The 20984-nt window shown below is 35.0% G+C and overlaps 1 protein-coding gene across 1 annotated transcript in view; it reads right to left on the reverse strand.

Annotated features, from left to right (window-relative positions):
* The window catches only part of PKP2 (plakophilin 2), a 149775-nt gene that overhangs the window by 18972 nt on the left and 109819 nt on the right, over nucleotides 1-20984 (reverse strand). The window contains exons 8-9 of the mRNA XM_051962136.1: nucleotides 14807-14971; nucleotides 13035-13208 (exon numbers count right to left, since the gene is read on the reverse strand). Coding sequence (XP_051818096.1) covers nucleotides 13035-13208; nucleotides 14807-14971 — 339 coding nt within the window. The remainder of the gene's footprint in view (nucleotides 1-13034; nucleotides 13209-14806; nucleotides 14972-20984) is intronic.

Genomic DNA, 20984 nt, shown 5'->3' on the forward strand with positions numbered 1-20984 from the left:
CTAGCCTCTTTGCGTAAGCGTTTGGATGACTGGGAGGCCAGTCATAAGGCTTCCCAATCATGGTATGAGTCACTCTATGACTGGTCCCTCTAGCTGACCACTCTCCTTTCGGGACCTCCAGGCCCAATCTTCTGTTTTTTCCTCCTCCTCCTCATAGCTCCCTGCATAATTAAGTGCCTTAGCTCTTACATTCAGGATTCCTGGTTGGCCTCAGATGAGTCACAACTATGAACGTGAAAAGGGGAGGAGTGAAATGGACAAATGGCCCTCCTTTCCTCCTGGGGTCAGCAGAAGAAAGTTTGCTCAGCTAGATTGGGGGACTTCTTTTGCACTTCAAAGGGCCGGCTCAACAATGCTTTTAAGGGTGGTACCGGGAGGGGAGGATGGGAGTCAAAGCGATCTATCTATGTTAAAATATCTGCCCCGGTGCGATTCTCCTGTAAAATCCCCATCCTCCTGTTGTAAAATGTGAATCACAGATTAAAATGTAACAAGCCGAACAGAAATGCTTATAAAGCTGTCTTTAGTTCTGTAAGGTACGGAATTTGATCAGAACTCCATCCCAAGCTCGGTACCAAATAAATTCTAAACTTTCCTCATTGCGGCTGTCTTGAATTTTATTGTCTGGGCTATTTCAAACTTCCAATAGAAATGTTGCCACCATACACTGCTATGTGGCTACTAGTTCAGAGAGACACTGTTAATGACTATAGCAGAATCTCCAGGTCTTCTGACTTTTTGTAGATCACTAAGTTGTAATCTGATCCATTTTCTCTCTAGATATTTAGGTGCTTTTTCTCAGGAGAGTGAAAAAATGTTTGTGTTTGGTAAGAATTTCTCTACTTCTAACTGGATGCATTGTCCTTTCTAATATGGAAGGAAAGAAGAAAAAGAAGAAAGCCCTCTAACCATCTTCCTAGAGGCTGGAATTCTCAGATCCAGAATTTATAATCCCAAATTACCTTGCTGTTTTTATATATAAACCAAAAGTTGTGATAAGATCTTCCACCAATCCTTCTAGCATCAGGTGTTTTTATCCAATAACTTTTCAAAATTTCTATGATTCTTCCAAATTGCTTCATCTCCTAACTTTGAATTGATTTAATAGCGATGTCTGAGCCTTTTATAATCCACAGATATAGACATAGCACCCATAGGAGTAGGACATTTAGTTTATTTGGAACACATTTGAAGCTTGCCATAAATCAAAGGGCTGGAGTTTTGGTTGAGTTTTCTTTATAGTGATGCAAAGTGACCTTGACTTTTGGGTGAACTCTGAAACTGTCCTCTGACAGAGACCCACCTTTCAGGGCACTTAAGTGTTTCATTAAGATTAGCCCAGAACCACTCCCAGTAGCTCCAACTTAAGAGGTCTCATTCAGCTGGAGATTTGGACTTGATATTTCTATTGAGTGGCTTGAAACTCCCAAGATAAGTACTTTCTTTTTAATAGCAACCCTAGTCCCAGACTTCTTATAAATGACGATTTTGAACTCCAAATCTTTGCAGAAAACCAAAGTAGGCATTATGCTTTGCCAACGAAGCTCTTTCTTGGCAAAGCTGCCTGCCAGGACTTCTGCCCACTGTAAAAAGACCCTCTTCTTAGTGATAATCTTTTGTTATTTCTCTGCCAGGACCTCTTGCCACTGAGGAGTCTGTCTTCCTAGCAAAGCTGGCTTCTCAGTTTTAATAAACTTCCCTTTGACCATTCAGACTTTTCCAGTGAGTGAATTCTTTCACATTGGACCTGTGTATCTCTGACCTGAGGCGATTTCCACAACTCTCTGCACTGCCACTAACCACATCATTAGTGATTAGATGTGATAAAGGGTTTAAAAAATTATTTAATTTTTTTCACAGTAGTAAACCATAGTTTAGTATAGATAGAAGCATATTCTAACAAAAATAGTTACATTCATTGCAAAACTAATCAAGAAATATTTTTGAATGATCATTTTCAAATTATTCACAACATTCTTCTCCAGAAAAATGAACAGCTGAGGAACTGATAGTACTTTCTCAAAAATCTGTCCTATTTTCATAATCTAAGAAGATTTAATGCTCACAATTCAAATCTATAAGCTTATTTCTATAAGTTATTTTAAAAATCCTTATGTACACAGTGATGAGCTAAAGAGCTTCTTGTAGAGGGCCAGGAGGTAAGAATCCATTTCAGGATTTGAATCTTACAGTAACTTGGCTCACCAAAACTCCCTTATTGAAGTAGTAGAGACTACTTGTCAATATAATAAATTAATAATCTAGCAACTAAAGCAAAATGCAAACACTACTCTTTGGATTAAAGGCAAACCTTTGAATTTAGGATAGGAAAAAGAGCCCACAATAGAGATTAAAGGCATTTGGGAGAAAGATACTTGAGACAATGGTATGATAAACTTTACCCAGCAGAGTATCTCAATTATTTGCATCTCAGTCTAATTAACCAAGATCTGGGCTTAGGGATTATTTACATCTCAGTAGATCTTGTTTGTTAGAGAAAACTATAGGAACTTCAAAGAGTGTACTTTGTATCAACTTTATGAGCACTTGAGATATATATATTCATAACTGAGTTCATATTTGAGATTCCTTCTGCCTGGCCCTGGTAAAAGTCACACCCTTCATCTCCTTACAGGAACTGGACTCCAAACTCCAACAGTGGCAGACAAACAGGATAGAAGGTGGACAGAGCTTCCATGTAAGGGTGCCCTCTTTAGATGCATAAATATTCAGGTAAAGCAGGAATTAAATAATAAAAGTAAGGATAAAGTGGGAAAAAAGGTGATCACCAACTGGCACTTTATCACTAGAAATAACTTAGCATTAGTAATAGTTTATCACCAGGCTGACACGGGAAAGATATCACATATCAAATAAATATAGATTATAAGATATAAGATATCATATAAGAATATATATATAATAAGATAAAATTTTAAAGATTGATTATTGTCCAGCTGATATTAATATAGTAATGTGGAATAAGGCAAAATCAATCAGATAGCAGGGACAGAGAATAGTATCTGAAAAATTAATTAGTTAAAAGGAAAAAGACTGGGAGATCTTCCAATTTCTATATTCTCTATTTTGGTATATTTCTCCAACACTCAGATACAGTTCCCTTAAATCCATAAAAGTAAATTCTTTTATCAGTACCCTGGAGGAAGACAGGAGGGAAGACTCTTTAAAAAGACTTTTGCAATTAACTAGAGATGTCCCACATCAGCCACACACTAAAGATCTTTATTAGCTTCTGATAATGATTGGCAAGTTTTATTGACTAGGTATTAGGGTCCAATTGATAATATTTTTTAATTACCAATTTTACAATTCATGACTAGGCATCAATGGATTTTTCCATAACTGACTAATAAAAGTTAGCTTCTTTGTATGTGTATTGTATTTATCTGGACTGTAGATTGTATTTTAAATCCCCTGGAAAGATGGGTTTGAGAGGTGAGGCAAGGCTTGGAAAAAAAAAAACCTAAACTTAAGATGACCCAACAATACCAAACCTTTTTTGCTTACCTAAAAAGATCCTTGTCTCTTTTTCTGTAACAACCTTCCTTAGCATAAAAATAGCAATGAAAACCTCATATAAAATCTGTCTCCTTACCCTTGTCCTTGAACACTATTACAAAATATGTTTTTTAATACCTCTCTTGAAAATATACAGTAGAAGGAATTATATGCAATTATTACTACACTTTATACTACTTAAGATCTTCTTAATGCTTTTCAGATAGCAAATTTGCCAGTTTTTGAAACAACCCCAGTCCTGAATATTCTGCTGATTAAAAGAAGATTTCTTAAAAGTAATTTTTTGTGAGTGTGTAAAAGAATGGTTGATGCTTGTGCAAGTGATAATAACTGGATAAGATTTTTTTTTATTTTTGAAATTTATGGCGTTATATAAAGTTGGGACAATTCTCTTCCATGTGCTGTAGTTTGCATGCTGAAAAATTTCCTGAAAAAAGGCCCAATCTTTATTCTGTGAATTTAAAACCTCTGGCCAAAGGGTGAAAAAATGCACAGAAAAGATGATTAGAAAATAAAACTAAAATAATATCTTACAGATTCTCAAATGTTTTGTGAGCAAAACAACACCTTAGTAAAGTCTCAAAATTTTGAGAAAATTGATTATGGAATCTGGAAATTAGTCAAAAACAACAATTAGGAAAATAGCAGTTTTTATTAACTTTTTAGTTAGAATCTTATCTTCTGTAATGTAATCTCTCCCTTCATGTGGGAGTAAGACTCTCTAGGGATTGCTGTTGGGATTGTTGTTATCCTTATCATTATTTCCTAACTTCTCTCATATGTTAAAGTATAATAGAAAAAGCCTTAATAGAGGTAGACCAAAACTTTGCAAAAAATTTGCGCCCAACCAAGCTTGAAGGAATGCAGATGGGATGGGAATTAAACTTTACTATTCTCAGAATCTTGTCTCCAGCCACCTGAGCTTCATCAGGTTCTGTCCAGCAATTGCTTGAGAAGAATCTGGATGGCCCCGACAGTATCCAGCATGGCAGTGTGGAATGTGTAAGATACTCAACTTCTTCTTTTTTTTTTTAAATAAATTCATCATGCTTTATTTCAATTAGAGAAATGGAGTAGCTATGAAATCTATGGCAAACTAATTTTGATTGTTGCTTAACAAAAAATAAATGATATCTGAATATTAAATTGCTTCATATTTTGATAACTTTATGGGTCTTTAGATATGACCAATATGCAATATTCATGTTGACATATATAAATTTTTTGGGTGTGTGTAAAATTACATTAAGCAAATTCAACTAGGCTTAGGAAGATAATGTATAGAATCTCTTTCTCCTTTTCTTTCCCTGCTCTGAAGAAGGGATAAGAGGGAGAGAAAGAAAATATACATAATGCAGTATAATTTGTTGTTTGACATATTGATGGTAAAAGTAGTTTTTAAAGGAACTTTAATAAAAGCCCTTTATAAGAATATATAAATTGTAATCTATTTGCCTTAAATTTAAGAAAATACAATTAACTTAAAAGTGTCAAAAAATCAAGCTATTTTTGAGTTATATAGAATCAAATTTCTTAGGGCTCAGACCAAAAAAAAAAAAAAATACATCTTAACTCTTTTCTGACTCACCAAGGAAAAATGATTTGTGTAAATTGGAAAATATTCAAAATGGAAATTCAGTTTGTCCGGAACATTTGATTTATATTTAGGAAATTTCATGAATAAAGTCATAAATCTCAAAAATCTGTTTTGGCTCAACAAAAAACATATGTGCACACACACACACACACACACACACACACACACATATATATATATGTGTGTGTGTGTGTGTGTGTGTGTGTGTGTATGTACAGATGTGTATCTATCTATCTATATATGTATATTCATTGTGTTGCCTTCTATCTAAATAAAAAAGGTAAAATTATTTAAGGCAATGAAAATTGTAATGGGCTGAAGCTCAAGTTGATGCACTGAGGTCCCAAGCATGTGAGGCTAAATTACTATTGGACGTGAGGTCCAATTACTATTGGACCATACTCTACTAATATATATGCTTGGAGAAAGAATGGCCCCCGCCCACTTTGTGCAAGTCCTGATGTGTTGTATAGGACATGAAGATTTTGGTGGGTGGAGGCAAGGGAGTGGAAAGGGAAGTGGGAAAGAGAGACTGCTGGCTGGTCTCTTGACATAGCTGTTCCCATTGCTATCGCGACTGCCCTTCACCTCCGATCCCCCTTTCACCTGCAATCCCCCTTCACCTCTGCTAGCTAGCTTCCTGTTGCAGCTGCCCATATTGCTATTGCAATCCTTCTTCACCTCTACTGAGAATAAAGATTGAAGATTTTTCCCTTACCCTGAATTCCTGACTCCAGCTGATTTTAAATTTGCGGTCATCACATTTGGCACCCAAGCGTGGGAACCAAGGACCCTACTTTCACTGAAGAAGTCTCCAGTGACCAGGAACTTAGGTGAGTATAATAGACAAATAGGGAACTTATTTTCTTAAAGACTAAACTAGTAACCTTTTTTGGCTGAAATGGGACAGAAGCTAGCTAAAGATTCTCCATCCCCCACCCCAACCCCCCAACCCCCACCCAGGAATGACACTACAGAAAGCATGCTTAAGCTGATAGAAGATCAAGGGCTACTTATAACTTGGGAACAGACAGCTAGACTTCTGGGTACATTAAAATGCACCTCCCCTTAGTTCTTAGAGGAAGAGCAAATCTCTCCAGATAATTGGACATTAATTGGGCAACAGCTCTCTGCATATTACAACGAAAACGGTCCTCATTCAATTTCCATCGAGGTATTCTATTTATACAATATAATACAGTTGGCCTTAAGAAGTCGTATAAGTTATAGAAGAAAGAATAGGAACAGCCAAATGAGGAAGCCTGAGATAAAGGAGGAAGATAATGAACAGATTAATGACCATATCCCCACAGGGCATGGAGACTTAAGTGAGGCTCAAGGGCGGGGTGAATCTGAGGCAGCTTCAGCCCCACTTGAGGAGCAGGTAATTGACTCTCCTCCATCAACTCCACCCTCCCGGGGAGCATCCCCCGCAGCATCCAGCCGCTCCTATGACTAGATTGCAAAAAGGACTAATTAAGGCCAAGGCTGAAGGGAGAGATGTATCGGAATTTCAACATCACATTTTTCCTGTAATTCAACAGTTTAATTCTTCAGGTCAAGAAAGTAGAAAATACACTCCTTTTTGATATAGAAATACTCAAAGACCTGAAAAAGGCTTGCACTCTTTATGGGGCTACATCAGTTTATGTTAAGATGTTATTACAGAATTTGGCTTTTGAAATCTTGACTCCTTAATGACTGGAAATCTATAGCAAGGATATGCCTATTACCTGGACAAAACTACTTGTGGCTTTCTGAATATAATGAGCTCTGTAGGATACAAGCCCAACAAAATAGTCAAAATGGAGTTCATGCTGCAATCACCTATGACCTACAAACAGGTGTAGGTTCCTATGCAGACGTCGCAGTACAGATTAATTATTCTATAGCAGCATATGAGCAAATTGCTGCTAATGCTATCAAAGCGTGGGCTTCTCTCCACAATAAAGACGACAAGGGTGAGGCCTTCACAAAAATAACACAAGGGCCAAAAGAACTCTTTGCTGACTTTGTGGGACATTTGCAGACAGCTATCACAAGAACTAATGGGGAAAATGCAGTAACAGACATTTTGATAAGGCAACTTGCTAAGGAAAATGCTAATGAGGTTTGCAGAAGAATTATACTAGGACTGCCAAGGATGCTCCTTTAGAGGAGCTCATAAGACGCTGTGCCACAGTGGGCACAAATGTCTTTTATAGCCAGGCTATGATGCAGACTTCCCAAAATCCAAACATGGGGAGACAGGGTTCCTTTTGGCAAGGGACTTCCAGAGAGACTTGTAAATGCTCTCAGTGTGGAAAAGTTGGACATTTGAGAGCTCAATGCAGATATGGAGATAGAGTGAGAAGACAGGGTGAGAGAAAATTCAAAACCCCAAGTACAAAATGTAACCGAGGCTTTCACTGGGCCTTCTGGGCATTGAATGTAGATTGTCCCAGAGGAATGAGAGGCAGGACCCAGAAGTCAGATAGGTGGGGCATGACAGCAACTGAGATTACACCCAGAGAGTCTTTAGAAATTCAGGACTCTGATGTCATCAACCAATAGAAAAGCAATCAGGATTACAGTTGGGGAAGTTTCAGGCCTTTTAAAACAACAGGGCAGTGTCCAGGGCAAACAGCTCCACTGTCTTTAGATAATTGCCAAGTGATGTGGAGAGATCCAGAAAGTAGTAAATAGAAGGGAATTAGATAAGTTAACTGCTTGGGGAAGAGGGTTTGCTTGTATTTTTACAGGAGGAGAAGGAATCAGATGGATGCCAACGAGCCGTATTCGCCTCGTCCATGGCAGAGAGACGGAGCAGACCCTTGAAACGAAGGAGAAGACCCAAGAAATATCGGGTGATTCTGTTGCTGATTGTGCTCACCATTGAAAGAGTGTGGCAGTTATGGCATTTGACTCATGGACATAGAAAATTGGACTTCAAAACCCTCAGGAATCTTTGGATTCTCTGAGACATGATAAGATTGTTGTAGGACTTGAAAACTCTCAGGAATCATTGGATACTCTGAGACATAAGATTGTTGTAGGACTTGAAAACCCTCAGCAATCATTGGATTCTCTGAGACATAAGATTGTTGTAGGACTTGAAAACCCTCAGGAATCAGTGGATTCTCTGAGACATGAGACTTGAAAGCCCTCAGGAATCATTGGATTTTCTGAAAAATGATAAGACTGTTACAGGACTTCAAAATCTGCTGGAATCATTGGATTCCCTAACACATAAAAAGACTTTTGCAGGACTTCAAAAACTTGGGGGGATCATTGGATTCCCTGACATGTGAAGCAATGGAGAATAGATTGGTTTTGGACTATCTCTTGCCTGCTGAAGAAGGTGTATGTGTGACTGCTGTTTATATATTCTCCTTCTAGGACTTCTGGCAATCTTTTACAATACCATGTTGATTTATATTGTTTGTTATAACGTTACTTGCGTGTACAATTCATGTTTGTTACACCACATCAAGCCTGCACTGACTGTGGGGAGTCATCACTAATAGCCTCTGCATTATTGCTATGTGCTTGTGTAATACCTCCCGTGCTTATGGGTTTGTGTATGATAAGACCCTTCAGCCCAGAAACCCGCTAGCAATCCCTACTTCCCTTTGGTGCTTTTCATCTCCCTTCCTGAGATGTCAGGGAGGGCGTGATTATCTCCTTTTTAGTGCTTTCACCTCCCTTCCTGAGAAGTCAGGGGGTTGTGATCACCTCCTTTTTGGTGCTTTTACCTCCTTTCATGAGAAGTCAGGGAGGGTGTGACCATCTCCCTTTGGGGGCTCTGACCTCCCTGAGGATTAAGGGATGGCATGACCACCTGTGTTCTAAAACAAAAGAAAGCAGGAGATGTAATGGGCTGAGACCTTAATCTAAGAATTACTGATGCACTGAGGTGCACGTGAGGCTAAATAGTAATTGGACCATACTCTATTAATATACATGCTTGGAGAAAGAATGGCCCCTGCCCACTCTTTGTGCAAGTCCTGATGTGTTGTATAGGAAATGACGATTTTGGTGGGTGGAGGCAGGGGAGTGGAAGAAGTGGAAAGAGAGACTGCTGATGGGCGTCTTGACACAGCTGCTCACATTGCTATTGCAAATGCCCTTCACCTCTGATCTCCCTTTCACCTGCAATCCCCCCTTCACCTCTGCTAGCTGGCTTCCTGTCGCAGCTACCTATATTGCTATCACAATCCTTCTTCACCTCAAAAAGAATAAAGATTGAAGATTTTCCCCTTAACCTGAATTCCTGACTCCAGCTGATTTTAAATACGCGGTCATCACAGAAAATCATCTCAGAACTCTTCAGTTCAGCAGTTTGGAGACAGAATAGATGTAGCAACTATTGAGAAGGTGAAAAGTTTATGTCACCTCATCCTTTCTCAAATTATTTTGTAAATGTAAATTAAGGAATTAGGTATGTTTCACTGCCACTAGAAAATTCATAGTAAAATTACAACAAAAGCTATTTGCTTATTTTCAGGAAAAAAAATTGTTAAGTTATTTGGAGGTATTGTCATCATGTTAAACCTAAATCTCATAATTACTGTATACAGCACAGCCCATCAAATGAAGGGTGGGGACTGGCCAACAAACAGCTCAGATCCTTCCCTGGGACCCAACCTTTTAATTCTAAGCTTATCAGTTTTCTTAAACTTTCAGGATAGAAAAGGATATCAGCCTTGATAGAAGAGCCTGTTTAAGAGATATATTAACATACATAATAAAGAAATTATACACAAAAATTCTAAAAGTTCATTTAATTATCAATCCTTTGCACCAACATGAGTTTAACATATAAAACAAGTAAGCAATCTTTTAAGTGTTTAACTTTGGTAAACTTTTGGTGAACTTTGGTAAAAGAGATGATTTATCTAGCCTTAAGTTGCAGTTAGTAGAATTTGATATTGGAGATGAAACCTCTTGGGACAGCAACTGATATATTAATTTTGAGTTTTGAATTTGATTGCCAGATCATTAGGTTAGTAACCCACCACTTTGAGAGAAATTTCATAACTACTCAAGAAATGAAACCCTAAACAAATAGGAGGCTGTAATAGAATAACGGTTAGAAGCTTTCGCTCAAAATGAGATCCTTCTGACTCAGTTTCCTAGTTCTGTTTCTTTGTTCCCTACTTGATTATTCCTGAGTTTGATAAAGTAAAACAATTATAATTGGATATCAATATAAAATAAGGAAGTTTTATTTTGTCATGTATGTGATCTCAGACTGAGTCTTGAAGAATCAGTTTTGATGCTATTATCATACCTCCATATTTTCCTTTCATGACAAATTCTTATGATAAGAGCAAATGGTCAACACAAATTCAAGTATACAATATCTTGTTGTTTTCAATATGAAAATGTAGTCAATATATCCTAAATAAATATAAATCTCTATATAAATATATATATAAACCTTTGGTGAAATAAATTCTTTATAGGTTTCCAAAATAATGTAAGAACAATTAACTTGTTTGCCCATAAGTATGAACTATTATTTTATTGTTTATATGAAACTAAATCTGAAACATCTTTAAGATTGATATATATTGTATGTCCTGTAATACAAATATATTTCATTACCTGAAAATTGCTGCTCAATATGCACTGATCTCTTCATAGAAGTCCCCTTGGATTTGTCTTTTTATCTCAGATCATTTTAACCTCTATTTGTTAGAATTGTTTTGTATTCTAGATTTTGGTCAGTTACAGCTTTGGCCAGCTTCAAGGAATTAAATCAATCTTTGGACACTTCAGTCAGCTCCAACTTTCCATCCCCTCCATAAAAAGATGGGACCTGCAAGTGACTCACATCTATGCCCATTCTCCACAGGAAGCAGTTTCAAAAGATGAGATCATCCCCCTTGCTCCCAGAAGACTTTGAGCCACATTTGTTTAAAGGGGGGGGGATTGGAACTGATTGGTGAATGGATCCCAAATTATCCAGTCTCCAGATGGGTCTCCTATTACAATGTATTGGGGACTTAGAATGGCACAAATTTTCATATTTCAAATAGGGGATTCCACAATGTTTTCAAATTCTCCAGAGATATCTTGTATAGTATATTTAAACTATTTTAAGGAATAGCACTAGAATCCAAATCATAAATGTATTAGCAGGATATATTGTAAAAATGTTACAACTGTGTTTTATCCCAATGTCTTACTTCTATTCAAATGTTTTTCAAATTTACTACCTATGGTTGTTATTATGTCCTTGCTAATTGGAGGTGAAGGGCGGTTGCAATAGCCATCACATATACTATGTGATAATGTCTAATGAGATTAATCACAATTTGTACAAGTCAGCAGATGGAAAGGTTTGAGACAACATTAAGGAAAATTAGAAAATAGTCGTAGTAGAAGAGATTTATGGAATCATTATTGGAATTCTAACAGATATATCAATTATTACAACAATTGCTGTTTCAGCTATAGCTCTTACAAAAACTGTTCACATTGCTCAATATTGCAGATAAATTAGCAAAAAATATATCATAAGCTTTTTAGAACAAATTAATAAAGATCATGAGTTAAAACAAGAATTATATGGAACAATCATTAATATGGTTAGGGAATCATGTGAACAATTTGGAATCTTGATTACAACTAACTTTTTAGCAAAAAACATGGCAAGAAGCAATGTCCACGGAATTGAGTCTGATAGTGTAGTTAACCAAATATTTGAGTGGTTAAAAAGATAAATCCTGTAAATAATCTGACCTCTATGCTTTTGAATTTTGTTCCTCTCACATGTTTTATTTTGCTACTGATTGATTTAGCCCCTTGTACTGTCAAGTATGTTCTGCAATCATTCTCAACTATGAGAACTGAAGTCCATAGACTGCATTTTTAATTCAAAAAAGGAAGAATTATAGAGGGCCAGGAGGTAAGAATCCATTCCAAGTGTTGAATCTTACAATAACTTGGCTCCACAAAACTCCCTTACTGAAATAGCAGACTGCTTGTCAATATAATAAATTAATAATCTAGTGACTGAAGCAGTAAACATTACTCTTTGGATTAAAGGCAAATCTTTGAATTTGGGACAGGGAAAAAAGCCCACAACAGGACTACAGACATTTGGGAGAAAGATACTTGAGACAATGGTATGATAAACTTTATCTTGATGTGTATCTCAACTATTAGCATCTCTAATTAACCAAGATGGGGGGAGGAGGGAGGCTTAGGGATCATTTACATCTCAGTAGATCTTGTTTGTTAAAGAAAACTATAGGAACTTCAGAGTGTACTTTGTATCAACTCTATGAGCATTTGAGGTATATATATTTGTCTCTCTGAGAAGAGTTCATATTGGAGACTCTCTCCACTTGGCCCTGGTAAAAGTCACACCCTTCATCTCACTACAGGAGCTAGACAGATCACACCTTTTAATACTTTTTGTCTAAAATTTTCCAGCAAGGAAGTTTCACAATATAAAGAGGAACCCATGCAGATTTATCTGAGGTAAAAGTCCTTGAACATAAATCTATCTTTTTCAGAGGGGTTGGTATACTTTTGCTGACAAAAAAAGAAAAAAATTTACTTTCAGTCCACAGAAGAGCATAGAATACTTGAAATTTTACAGTCATATTTTTGTGAATAAGTGCTTATTAGGTTTTCCCCTTACAATTTGACACTATATGAGTCATTCCTTTCTAATTTGATACATCTTGTGAATAAAAGGAATGTATCCTGGAAAACTACTAAGTAATAGTTTCTTGTAATTCTCCCCGGAATTGAAGTGAGAACATTTCTTGACTTACCAGAATTACCCATCTTTGGGTCTAATAAATTTTATTTTATCTTTTAAAAAAGCATTTTATTTATCTTTAAATAAAAAGCAATTATTTTATCTTTTAAAAAGCATTAAAATAGAAATGAAATTTACCGGTCCACTTCCTGCTGTGAGATTCTGGAGAGCTCCCAAAGATGCTTCTTGTGTGTAGTTTCTTATGCTTTTGGCTATTAAAGATAGATACATTCTTATCACAATGGAGTGCCATAGCCATTCCACACCTTTAGGATTACTCTTTTCCTCTGGCAGTGGGATGTCCTGGTATTGCTAATCATGTAAACATATTAAATTCTAGAATTAATGCACTGCCATCACTTTTATAATTCCCTATTCAAACCAGCATGGATTAAACAATTGTCTAAAATAGGACAGTAGGAAAAAGGAATTGAGAAACAGGGCACATAGTAGAAACAAATTAAGAGAACATGAATGGTTCCACTTCCCAGGAGTACACTGTTAATCAGCTTTTCCCTCAATCTCATATACACATTGTGTACTTTTAAGTGCAATCTGCTTTGTTAATATTTTCCCATCACTTCCTTATGTCTAGAAAATTAGCAAAATAATAAACCAAACCCTAATTTTCTAACCTTTTACCATTAAATATTCCTAATAAAATTTAACAATACATTCTACTCCATCCAATTTGAGTGGATTTCAGCATATCTCTGGGTCTCAATTCAATTTTCTTCTCCACAATTCTACTTCCTTTTCGACTTCCTTCCCATGGGACCCACTTTGGAATACAAGAAACCAAGAAGTTAATCTGGAATGGTTCTTATAATGTTGATAAATCCCCAACTAAAATCAGCTAAAAAAGTGATAAGAGAAGACTCTGTTTCAAGAAAATGGATCATAGATATAGACTGGTAAGGAATCTTAAAAGTTATTTATTCCAAATATCTTCTTTTATACAAGAGGAAAGTCAAGCCAAGAAAAGTGATATTCTCCTAAATTACACAGATTATGTAGTTCAGGCAAGATTTGAACACAGGTTTTGTACTCTAAATCTAGTCCTATAATTTCCCTAAACCATAGTGTCTATCAAAGGTTAGCTATGTGTCTTATAAAGTTTTTTTTTTAACCTAGATGTTCTACACTCCCTTGCGTGTCATTATATTTGCCACATTAGAGTTCATCATTACATCTGCAATATTAGATCATTGATGTCTGAAAAATTATAACTAAGAGAGAAGCTCATATTCCATTACCTTTCATGTTAACATATATGGATTGTGTAATCTTCTAGTGAAGTATGATTTTAGACTTAACAAAATCAGTTTCTTAAAGAGATATTTTAGTTATAAAATATAAGAACTGAAGACAACTAAAAAAGTAATATTTAGGTAAACTGGATAAATCATCAAAGAAATCACAACTATTCTCTAAAGATAAGAATTAAAGTTCTGGTCATCCCCTAAGCCCATAACAAACAATTTTTAGTTATTTAATTTATTGCAGGGAGCAGGTGAACCAGATAGATAATCTGAGGCAGCTTTTAACTGAGGAAGATAAAGTTCTGTATATGACCATTCTATCTTAAGATAGTATTGATTTTTTGTAAGTTTATTTGAATAAAATTCCTATTTATGAAAAGTATTCAGAATAGCGAATCAAAGTACTAGCAATTCCCTCTCAAGCCTGATTTTATATCTGATGAAGCCACAATGTTTGAAGATTACTTTGTTTGGAGTAAAAGAGCTCGTATAGGGATTTCATAGTGAAGTCTCCACATATTAGGGCTGGTAACTTTCAAAAGTTTGCATATTAATTTGTATTGTTTGCTTCTAATCTGCAAATCAGGGAAAGAGGGTTTAGAAGTATTATATTATGTAAAAGCATATTATGAAAACGTCCCAACATACCTCTTTCATTTTCCTGCTTCGATTTCCAAAGCACCCAATATTTTTGTTATTGGTGGTCTGGATGTTCCTGTTTTGAATGTAGTTACTCTGTGAATATCTCTCTGGGAGTTCTGCTTCCAATTGGTATGACAGATTATGAAGAATACATACACAGTTCTCAGCAGCCTAAGAAAAGAGAAAATGTAAGCTGATTATCCCTGATACACATGTATAGTATGTATTATTTTAAAAACTACATATCTCTTCAGTTGTAAAGTCACAAAATTTCTGTAGGTCTTTGGATTTGATAGTTTGAGGAACAGAACTTAAATATGCATGATTGCCAATGTGAAAATGAAAATGAGATTATTAAAATAGTAACTTATGAACCTCATCTGGGGAGAGGAAGAGCAGGACTTACTTTTCCCCCTCCAACAGTACTTTAAGTTTTACCAAGCACTTTCCTAAAATCAAATGCAAAAAAAAGTGAAAGAATATGCATTCCCACTGTTTTCTTTATTCTTCACTAAATTTCTGTTCTGATGTCTCAAATGGCAGGGAAATATCGCTAAGATTTTGAAGGTCATGTCACATAAGTATAAGTTCTGAAAGTTTACAGATTCAATTAATTAAATGTTTTTTATTACATGCAAAAACTATACTAGTATTACAGAGGCAAAAATGCAAAATGTGAGATTACCTTCTACCATGGATTGGGAGAGAAGGATATTCATATACATGCACACAAATATATAAATATGAATTATATACAAAGTAGAATCATTCTTCACCTTTTGCAGGTATAACATTCCCAGATTATAGCAATAAAGTAAAAACTGAATTTTGATACACTTGAAACTATGGGAAATAAGACTCATGACCAAAAACTGTAATCTTTTGTTAACAATTGCTGAAAATATATTTTTCTGCATGCAATTCTTTAACCAAATATTAATTCTAATAATATGCACTTTTCCTTAGACAATAATCACAAAATCCATAAAGTGCAGTACACAAAATAAAATTGGTAACATGCAAAACATTTTGCACAATTCCTTAGAATTGTGTGATCTTTTGTGCTAATATTTTAATAAAAAGGATAACAAAACATTGATTTCAGATAATATTCAGGTTTCATAACACATGAAAATATATAATACCATAAATACCATATAGCAAATAAAATTCTTAAACCTAGAACTTTTTATACCTGAATCTCATAGTCCATTGTGTTAAAATGACAGTGTGAAGGCAATGTACCACATACTATACTGTTGTAAACCTTTCGCCTTTAGCCTTTGAAAATTTATATTCAATACAGAGTTGTCAAATAAATAATTAAACAGTAGTGAGTTAATAAACATTTATTAAATAGCATTTATGTACTAGGCACCAAGTGCTGGAATTTAAAAAAAAGAAAGATGCTGACCTTAAGGAACTCAAAATCTAAAGGGGAAGACAATATACAAAGAGATTAAAAATATCTGCTTACAAATGAACTCTCCCTTTATCTCAGTTTTAATAGGAATCGATGCTGTATCTTGTCAAAAGTTTTTTTGTATCTCTTGAGATAACGATATTACTTCTGTCAGTTTTGTTATTGATATGGTTCATTATGCTGATACCATAGACTGAATCAGCCTTGTATTTCTGTATAAATTCCACCTGCTCATAGTATATTATCTTGGTGATAAATTGCTGTAATATCTGCTAATATTTTATTTAAAATTTTTGCATCAATAGTCATTAAGGAAATTGGTCTGTGATTTTCTTTCTCTGTTTTGGTGGGTCTCTGTTATGAGCCAGAACTTGAAACAAGGTGTTAAGTCATTAGAATTGATAGAAACAATGTTTATGTAATTGATGCACATATTAGAGCTCATACCTTTAAGAGAGTGTACACATTAGAGCTCATACATTAGAGTTCACAAGTCCAGGAGATTCACAAGTTACACCTCCCATAATCCCACTCTTGGAGGAGGAGTTAACCTTTGAGTTTACACCTCTAAAAGAGTATAAAAGGAGCAGAGTCAGTGGAGGAATCAGTTAAAGAGATTGAAATCCAGAAGTCAGTCTGTTGGGGAGATTGAAAAGCCAGAGACTGCAGTCGGGTAGAACCAGGATTCAGAGGGAGCTGGAGGCTGAAGCTGAAGTTGGAAGAGCTCTTGGAACCAAGGAGAGAGAGAGTTAGACCTCTAAGAAAACTAACCAGGCTATTTTGGAAGAGACAATTAAAGACTGGATTTTAACTCCTGGCTGTATTTGAGGTGATTATTATTCTAAACTGAAACCCAAGAAACCTGCTCCCAGAGAACGATCATATTTTAGAAAAAGAAGAGAACACCACAGGTCTCCTTCACTTATTTTATAAATATAAACTATTTAGTTTAATTAACATTGGAATTAATTCTTTAAATGGTAGAATTCACTTGTTAATCCATCTGGCCATGAAGATTTTTCTTAGGGAGTTCATTGATGGCTTGTTCAATTTATTTTTCTAAAACAGGATTTTATTTAAGTATTTCATTTCGTTTTCTGTTAATCTGGGCAATTTACATTTTTGTAAACATTCATCCATTTCACTTGGATCGAAAAGTTTTTTTGGCATACAGTTGGGCAAAATACCTTCTAATTATTGTTTTAATTTCTTCTTCATCAGTATTGAATTCACTTTTTTATTTTTGACATTGGTAATTTGGTTTCCTCTTTTTTTTCTATTTAGATTAATGAAATTTAACTATTTTATTGGCTTTTTCAAAAAAATCAACTCAGTTTTATTTTTTTAGTTTTTTTTTTTTTACTTTTTACTTTACTTTCAATTTTATCAATCTTTCCCTTGATTTTCAGAATTTGTAATTTAGTTCTAATTTGGAGATTTTTAATTTGTTATTTTTCTAGCTTTTTAGTTGCATACCCAATTCATTGATTCCCTCTTTATCTATTTTATTCATGTAAGCATTTAAAAATACAAAATTTCCCCTAATAACTGCTTTGGCTGCATTTCATTAGTTTTGATATGTTGTTGCATTATCATTCTCCTTGATGAAATTGATTGTTTCTATGTTTTGTTGTTTGGATCCACTCATTCTTTAGGATTAGACTTTCCAAATAGTTTTTAGTCTATCTTTCCATGGGCCTTTATTACACTTCATTTGTATCATGTTCTGAAAAGGATGGGATAATATTTTAACTTTTCTTCATTTGATTGTGATATTTTAATGCCCTAATTTTTGTGAAAGTGCCATGGACTACTTACACAGCTTTTTGTAGATTCTGTTGCTCCGGAATCTACTTAGAAACTTGATTTAATATTTTTTCTGAGGGATACTTGAGGAGAGCTCAGGCAACTTCCTTGCTTCCTTCCTCCATTTTAGTTTTATATTTTAGTTTTCTGGGTTTTTTTTCCTAAGTTGCTTTTTGCTCTTACTGTCTCTGTACACATTTTGTATTAGTTTAACATGATAAAAATCTTTGGAATTTATGGAATCAAAATTGTCCACTTTACCTTCCATGATGGCCAAGCAAAAGCAAAAATAGATTTAATTAAAAGAGATACGGACATGTTGCTAAATGGTATTATACACAATGAAGAAATATTAATATTGATAAGTGGTAAAAAAAAAAAGGATTGGAAAGGAGAGGAAAAATAGGGTAAATTATATCACATGAAAATGTTCAAAAGATGTGTTACAATAGAGGGAGAGAATGGAGGAGAGGTGGATTGAGCATTGTTTGAGCATACTCAAATAGTAGACCATCTAAATTCTTATAGAATACAAAACTATACCAGTGAGGGACCTCAACATCTCCCTTTCGAATGAGATAAATCTAATCACAAAATAAGAACTTTAATAGGGTGAATAGAATTTTAGAAATGTCAGTTATGATAGAGCTCTGGAGAAAACTGAATGGGGATAAATAGGAAAATACCTTTGTCTGATATCAGGAGTGCTGATCCATTTTTTTTTTTAAATGAAACTAAAGTATACTATATTTTGCTCTAGCTTTAAATTTTTCATGTGTAGCCCCCTGTTTCAAATGTGTTTCTTGTAATCAACATAGGAGTATGGCTTTCAATCCACTTGGCTATCCACTTCTATTTATGGGGGAGTTTTATCCCATTCACATTCACAGTTATGATTACTATTTCTGTATTTTTCCCTTTTACATTTTTCTCTCTTCTTTAGAATTAACTATTTCTTGTTTTGTTAACTATATTACATATTTTTGCATATATTCAACAATTTTATTTAAGTAGTTTGAGTGGCAAATAAGTCCGACTATGGTTGGACAAAATAGATCTTTCTTTTTGATTTCAAATAGTGCCAGCTTTAAATTTTTTTAAAACTCACTAAAACAAGAATTGTATTTCTGCTTGTCTACAGCAATGATAAACTGTTCACTTTCCCTCTGCACGAATTTAATTATTCAGAATGCCCAGATTTACACAGATGCTCAAAGATTATTTTTAACACCAAAATGACTGGAATTTAAGAATTCCTCAAAGGACAATGGTATGCCAACTGATGTAGAATACTTTTTTTCAATTCATAAGGTTAAGAAAATAGAGAAAGTTGGATGAAAAATTTTATAAGTAAAGGTATAATTTTTTTGTGTGTCAGTTGACACAATTAAAGGACAAGTCAATTCCCCAAGATCCCCCACATCTGAAGGAGCTGCAAGGTAACCTTTACTGCACAGGTGTTGCGGACTAGGAATGAGATAAATTGGAGGCAGAGGGAAGAAGAGAGAGGTCAGACAATACCACTGCCTCTCAGTCAGAGAAATCAGAGAACAACAACTGACTCTCAGTCTACTTGTCTCTCACAAGAGGAGATACATTCTGGGCTGGATCTCCAAGTACTCCAAGTCACTGTTAGGTAGCTCCCATATATTTCAGCAGCTCTCCCATGTATTCCAACAATCTGGTCCTTTCACTGTTAAACTGGCATAACAATTAGCTTTGGTTACAAATTTGAGTCCAATTTTTGAAAAGTAAAGTGGAATGTTCTCACTTCTGGCACATTTAATCAATCTCTTCTTGACATCTAACATCAGCAAATCCTAATCATTCTCAGACAAGTTGGCAGCCTGTTAAGCTGTACCATAAATAACTGTCTCAGAAGAAATGATACATTTGTTCAGTTCCTTGCTACTGAAGGTTTCTGAATCTTGGGGTTGGAGTGGAATTACTCACTAGGACAATATCATGGATCTGTGATTTGTCTCATTTGGCATTTCTTTTCAGTGGAATCAATTATGCTATGGAAGAGGTCAGCAAACAGCTCTTCAAAATGGTCAAAAATGATAGATACTTTCATGGAAAAAATAAATCTCAATAGTAAACTATGTACTAGAAGAGAGCAAATATTTTGAATATTCACAAGTGGTTCATACTTGTTGGACAGCTCTTTTATTCTCATTGATTTCCTTTCTGTGCTTCCACTTGAACTCAGCAATGATCATGTGGTTGCCAAAGTTCTTCTTACTCATCTCCAGCTGTGGACTTGACTTCAAAGATACCATCTTTAATAATAAGAATGAAGTTCACTGAAAGTGCTTTTAAGTTAACGACCAAAAACATTTCTTTCATCCCCACTTTTTGCCTAAGCCATAAGAAACAGCAGTAGAACTTGATGTATTAATGATTCAGAGCATGTAGAGTTCAATAATGGTTCCAGCATCTTTGGTGGCCTGAAGTCGGGAATTATTATTTTTTTTTTAATTAAAGCTTTTTATTTTCAAAATATATGCATGGAGAATTTTTCAAACATTGGCCCTTGCAAAACTTTGTGTTCCAAATTTTTCCTTCCTTCCCCCCACATCTTCCCCTAGATGGCAAGTAATCTAATATATGTTAAACATGTTAAAATATATGTTAAATCCAATATATGCATACATATTTATACAATTATCTTGCTACACAAGAAAAATCAGATCAAAAAGGGAAAAAAAATGAGAAAGAAAAAATGCAAGCAAACAACAGAAGTAGACTGTGACCAAAGAATTTATAATTGTTTCCTCAAGGTAAGCTTTGGCAATTTCCCATAGAAGATTTTCTGTACAGAAGTTTTTGTCTGTCTTTTTACTCCTCTTAGATCTTATGCCACCTTAAAAGCCCAGAGCTTCCTGCCTAATTATACAATTAAATCTTCAAATTTGTGACCAATTAGATGCTTGGCACCAAAAACTATGTTGG

Source organism: Antechinus flavipes, chromosome 5 (genome assembly GCF_016432865.1).
Source record: "Antechinus flavipes isolate AdamAnt ecotype Samford, QLD, Australia chromosome 5, AdamAnt_v2, whole genome shotgun sequence".
Classification (NCBI taxonomy): domain Eukaryota; kingdom Metazoa; phylum Chordata; class Mammalia; order Dasyuromorphia; family Dasyuridae; genus Antechinus; species Antechinus flavipes.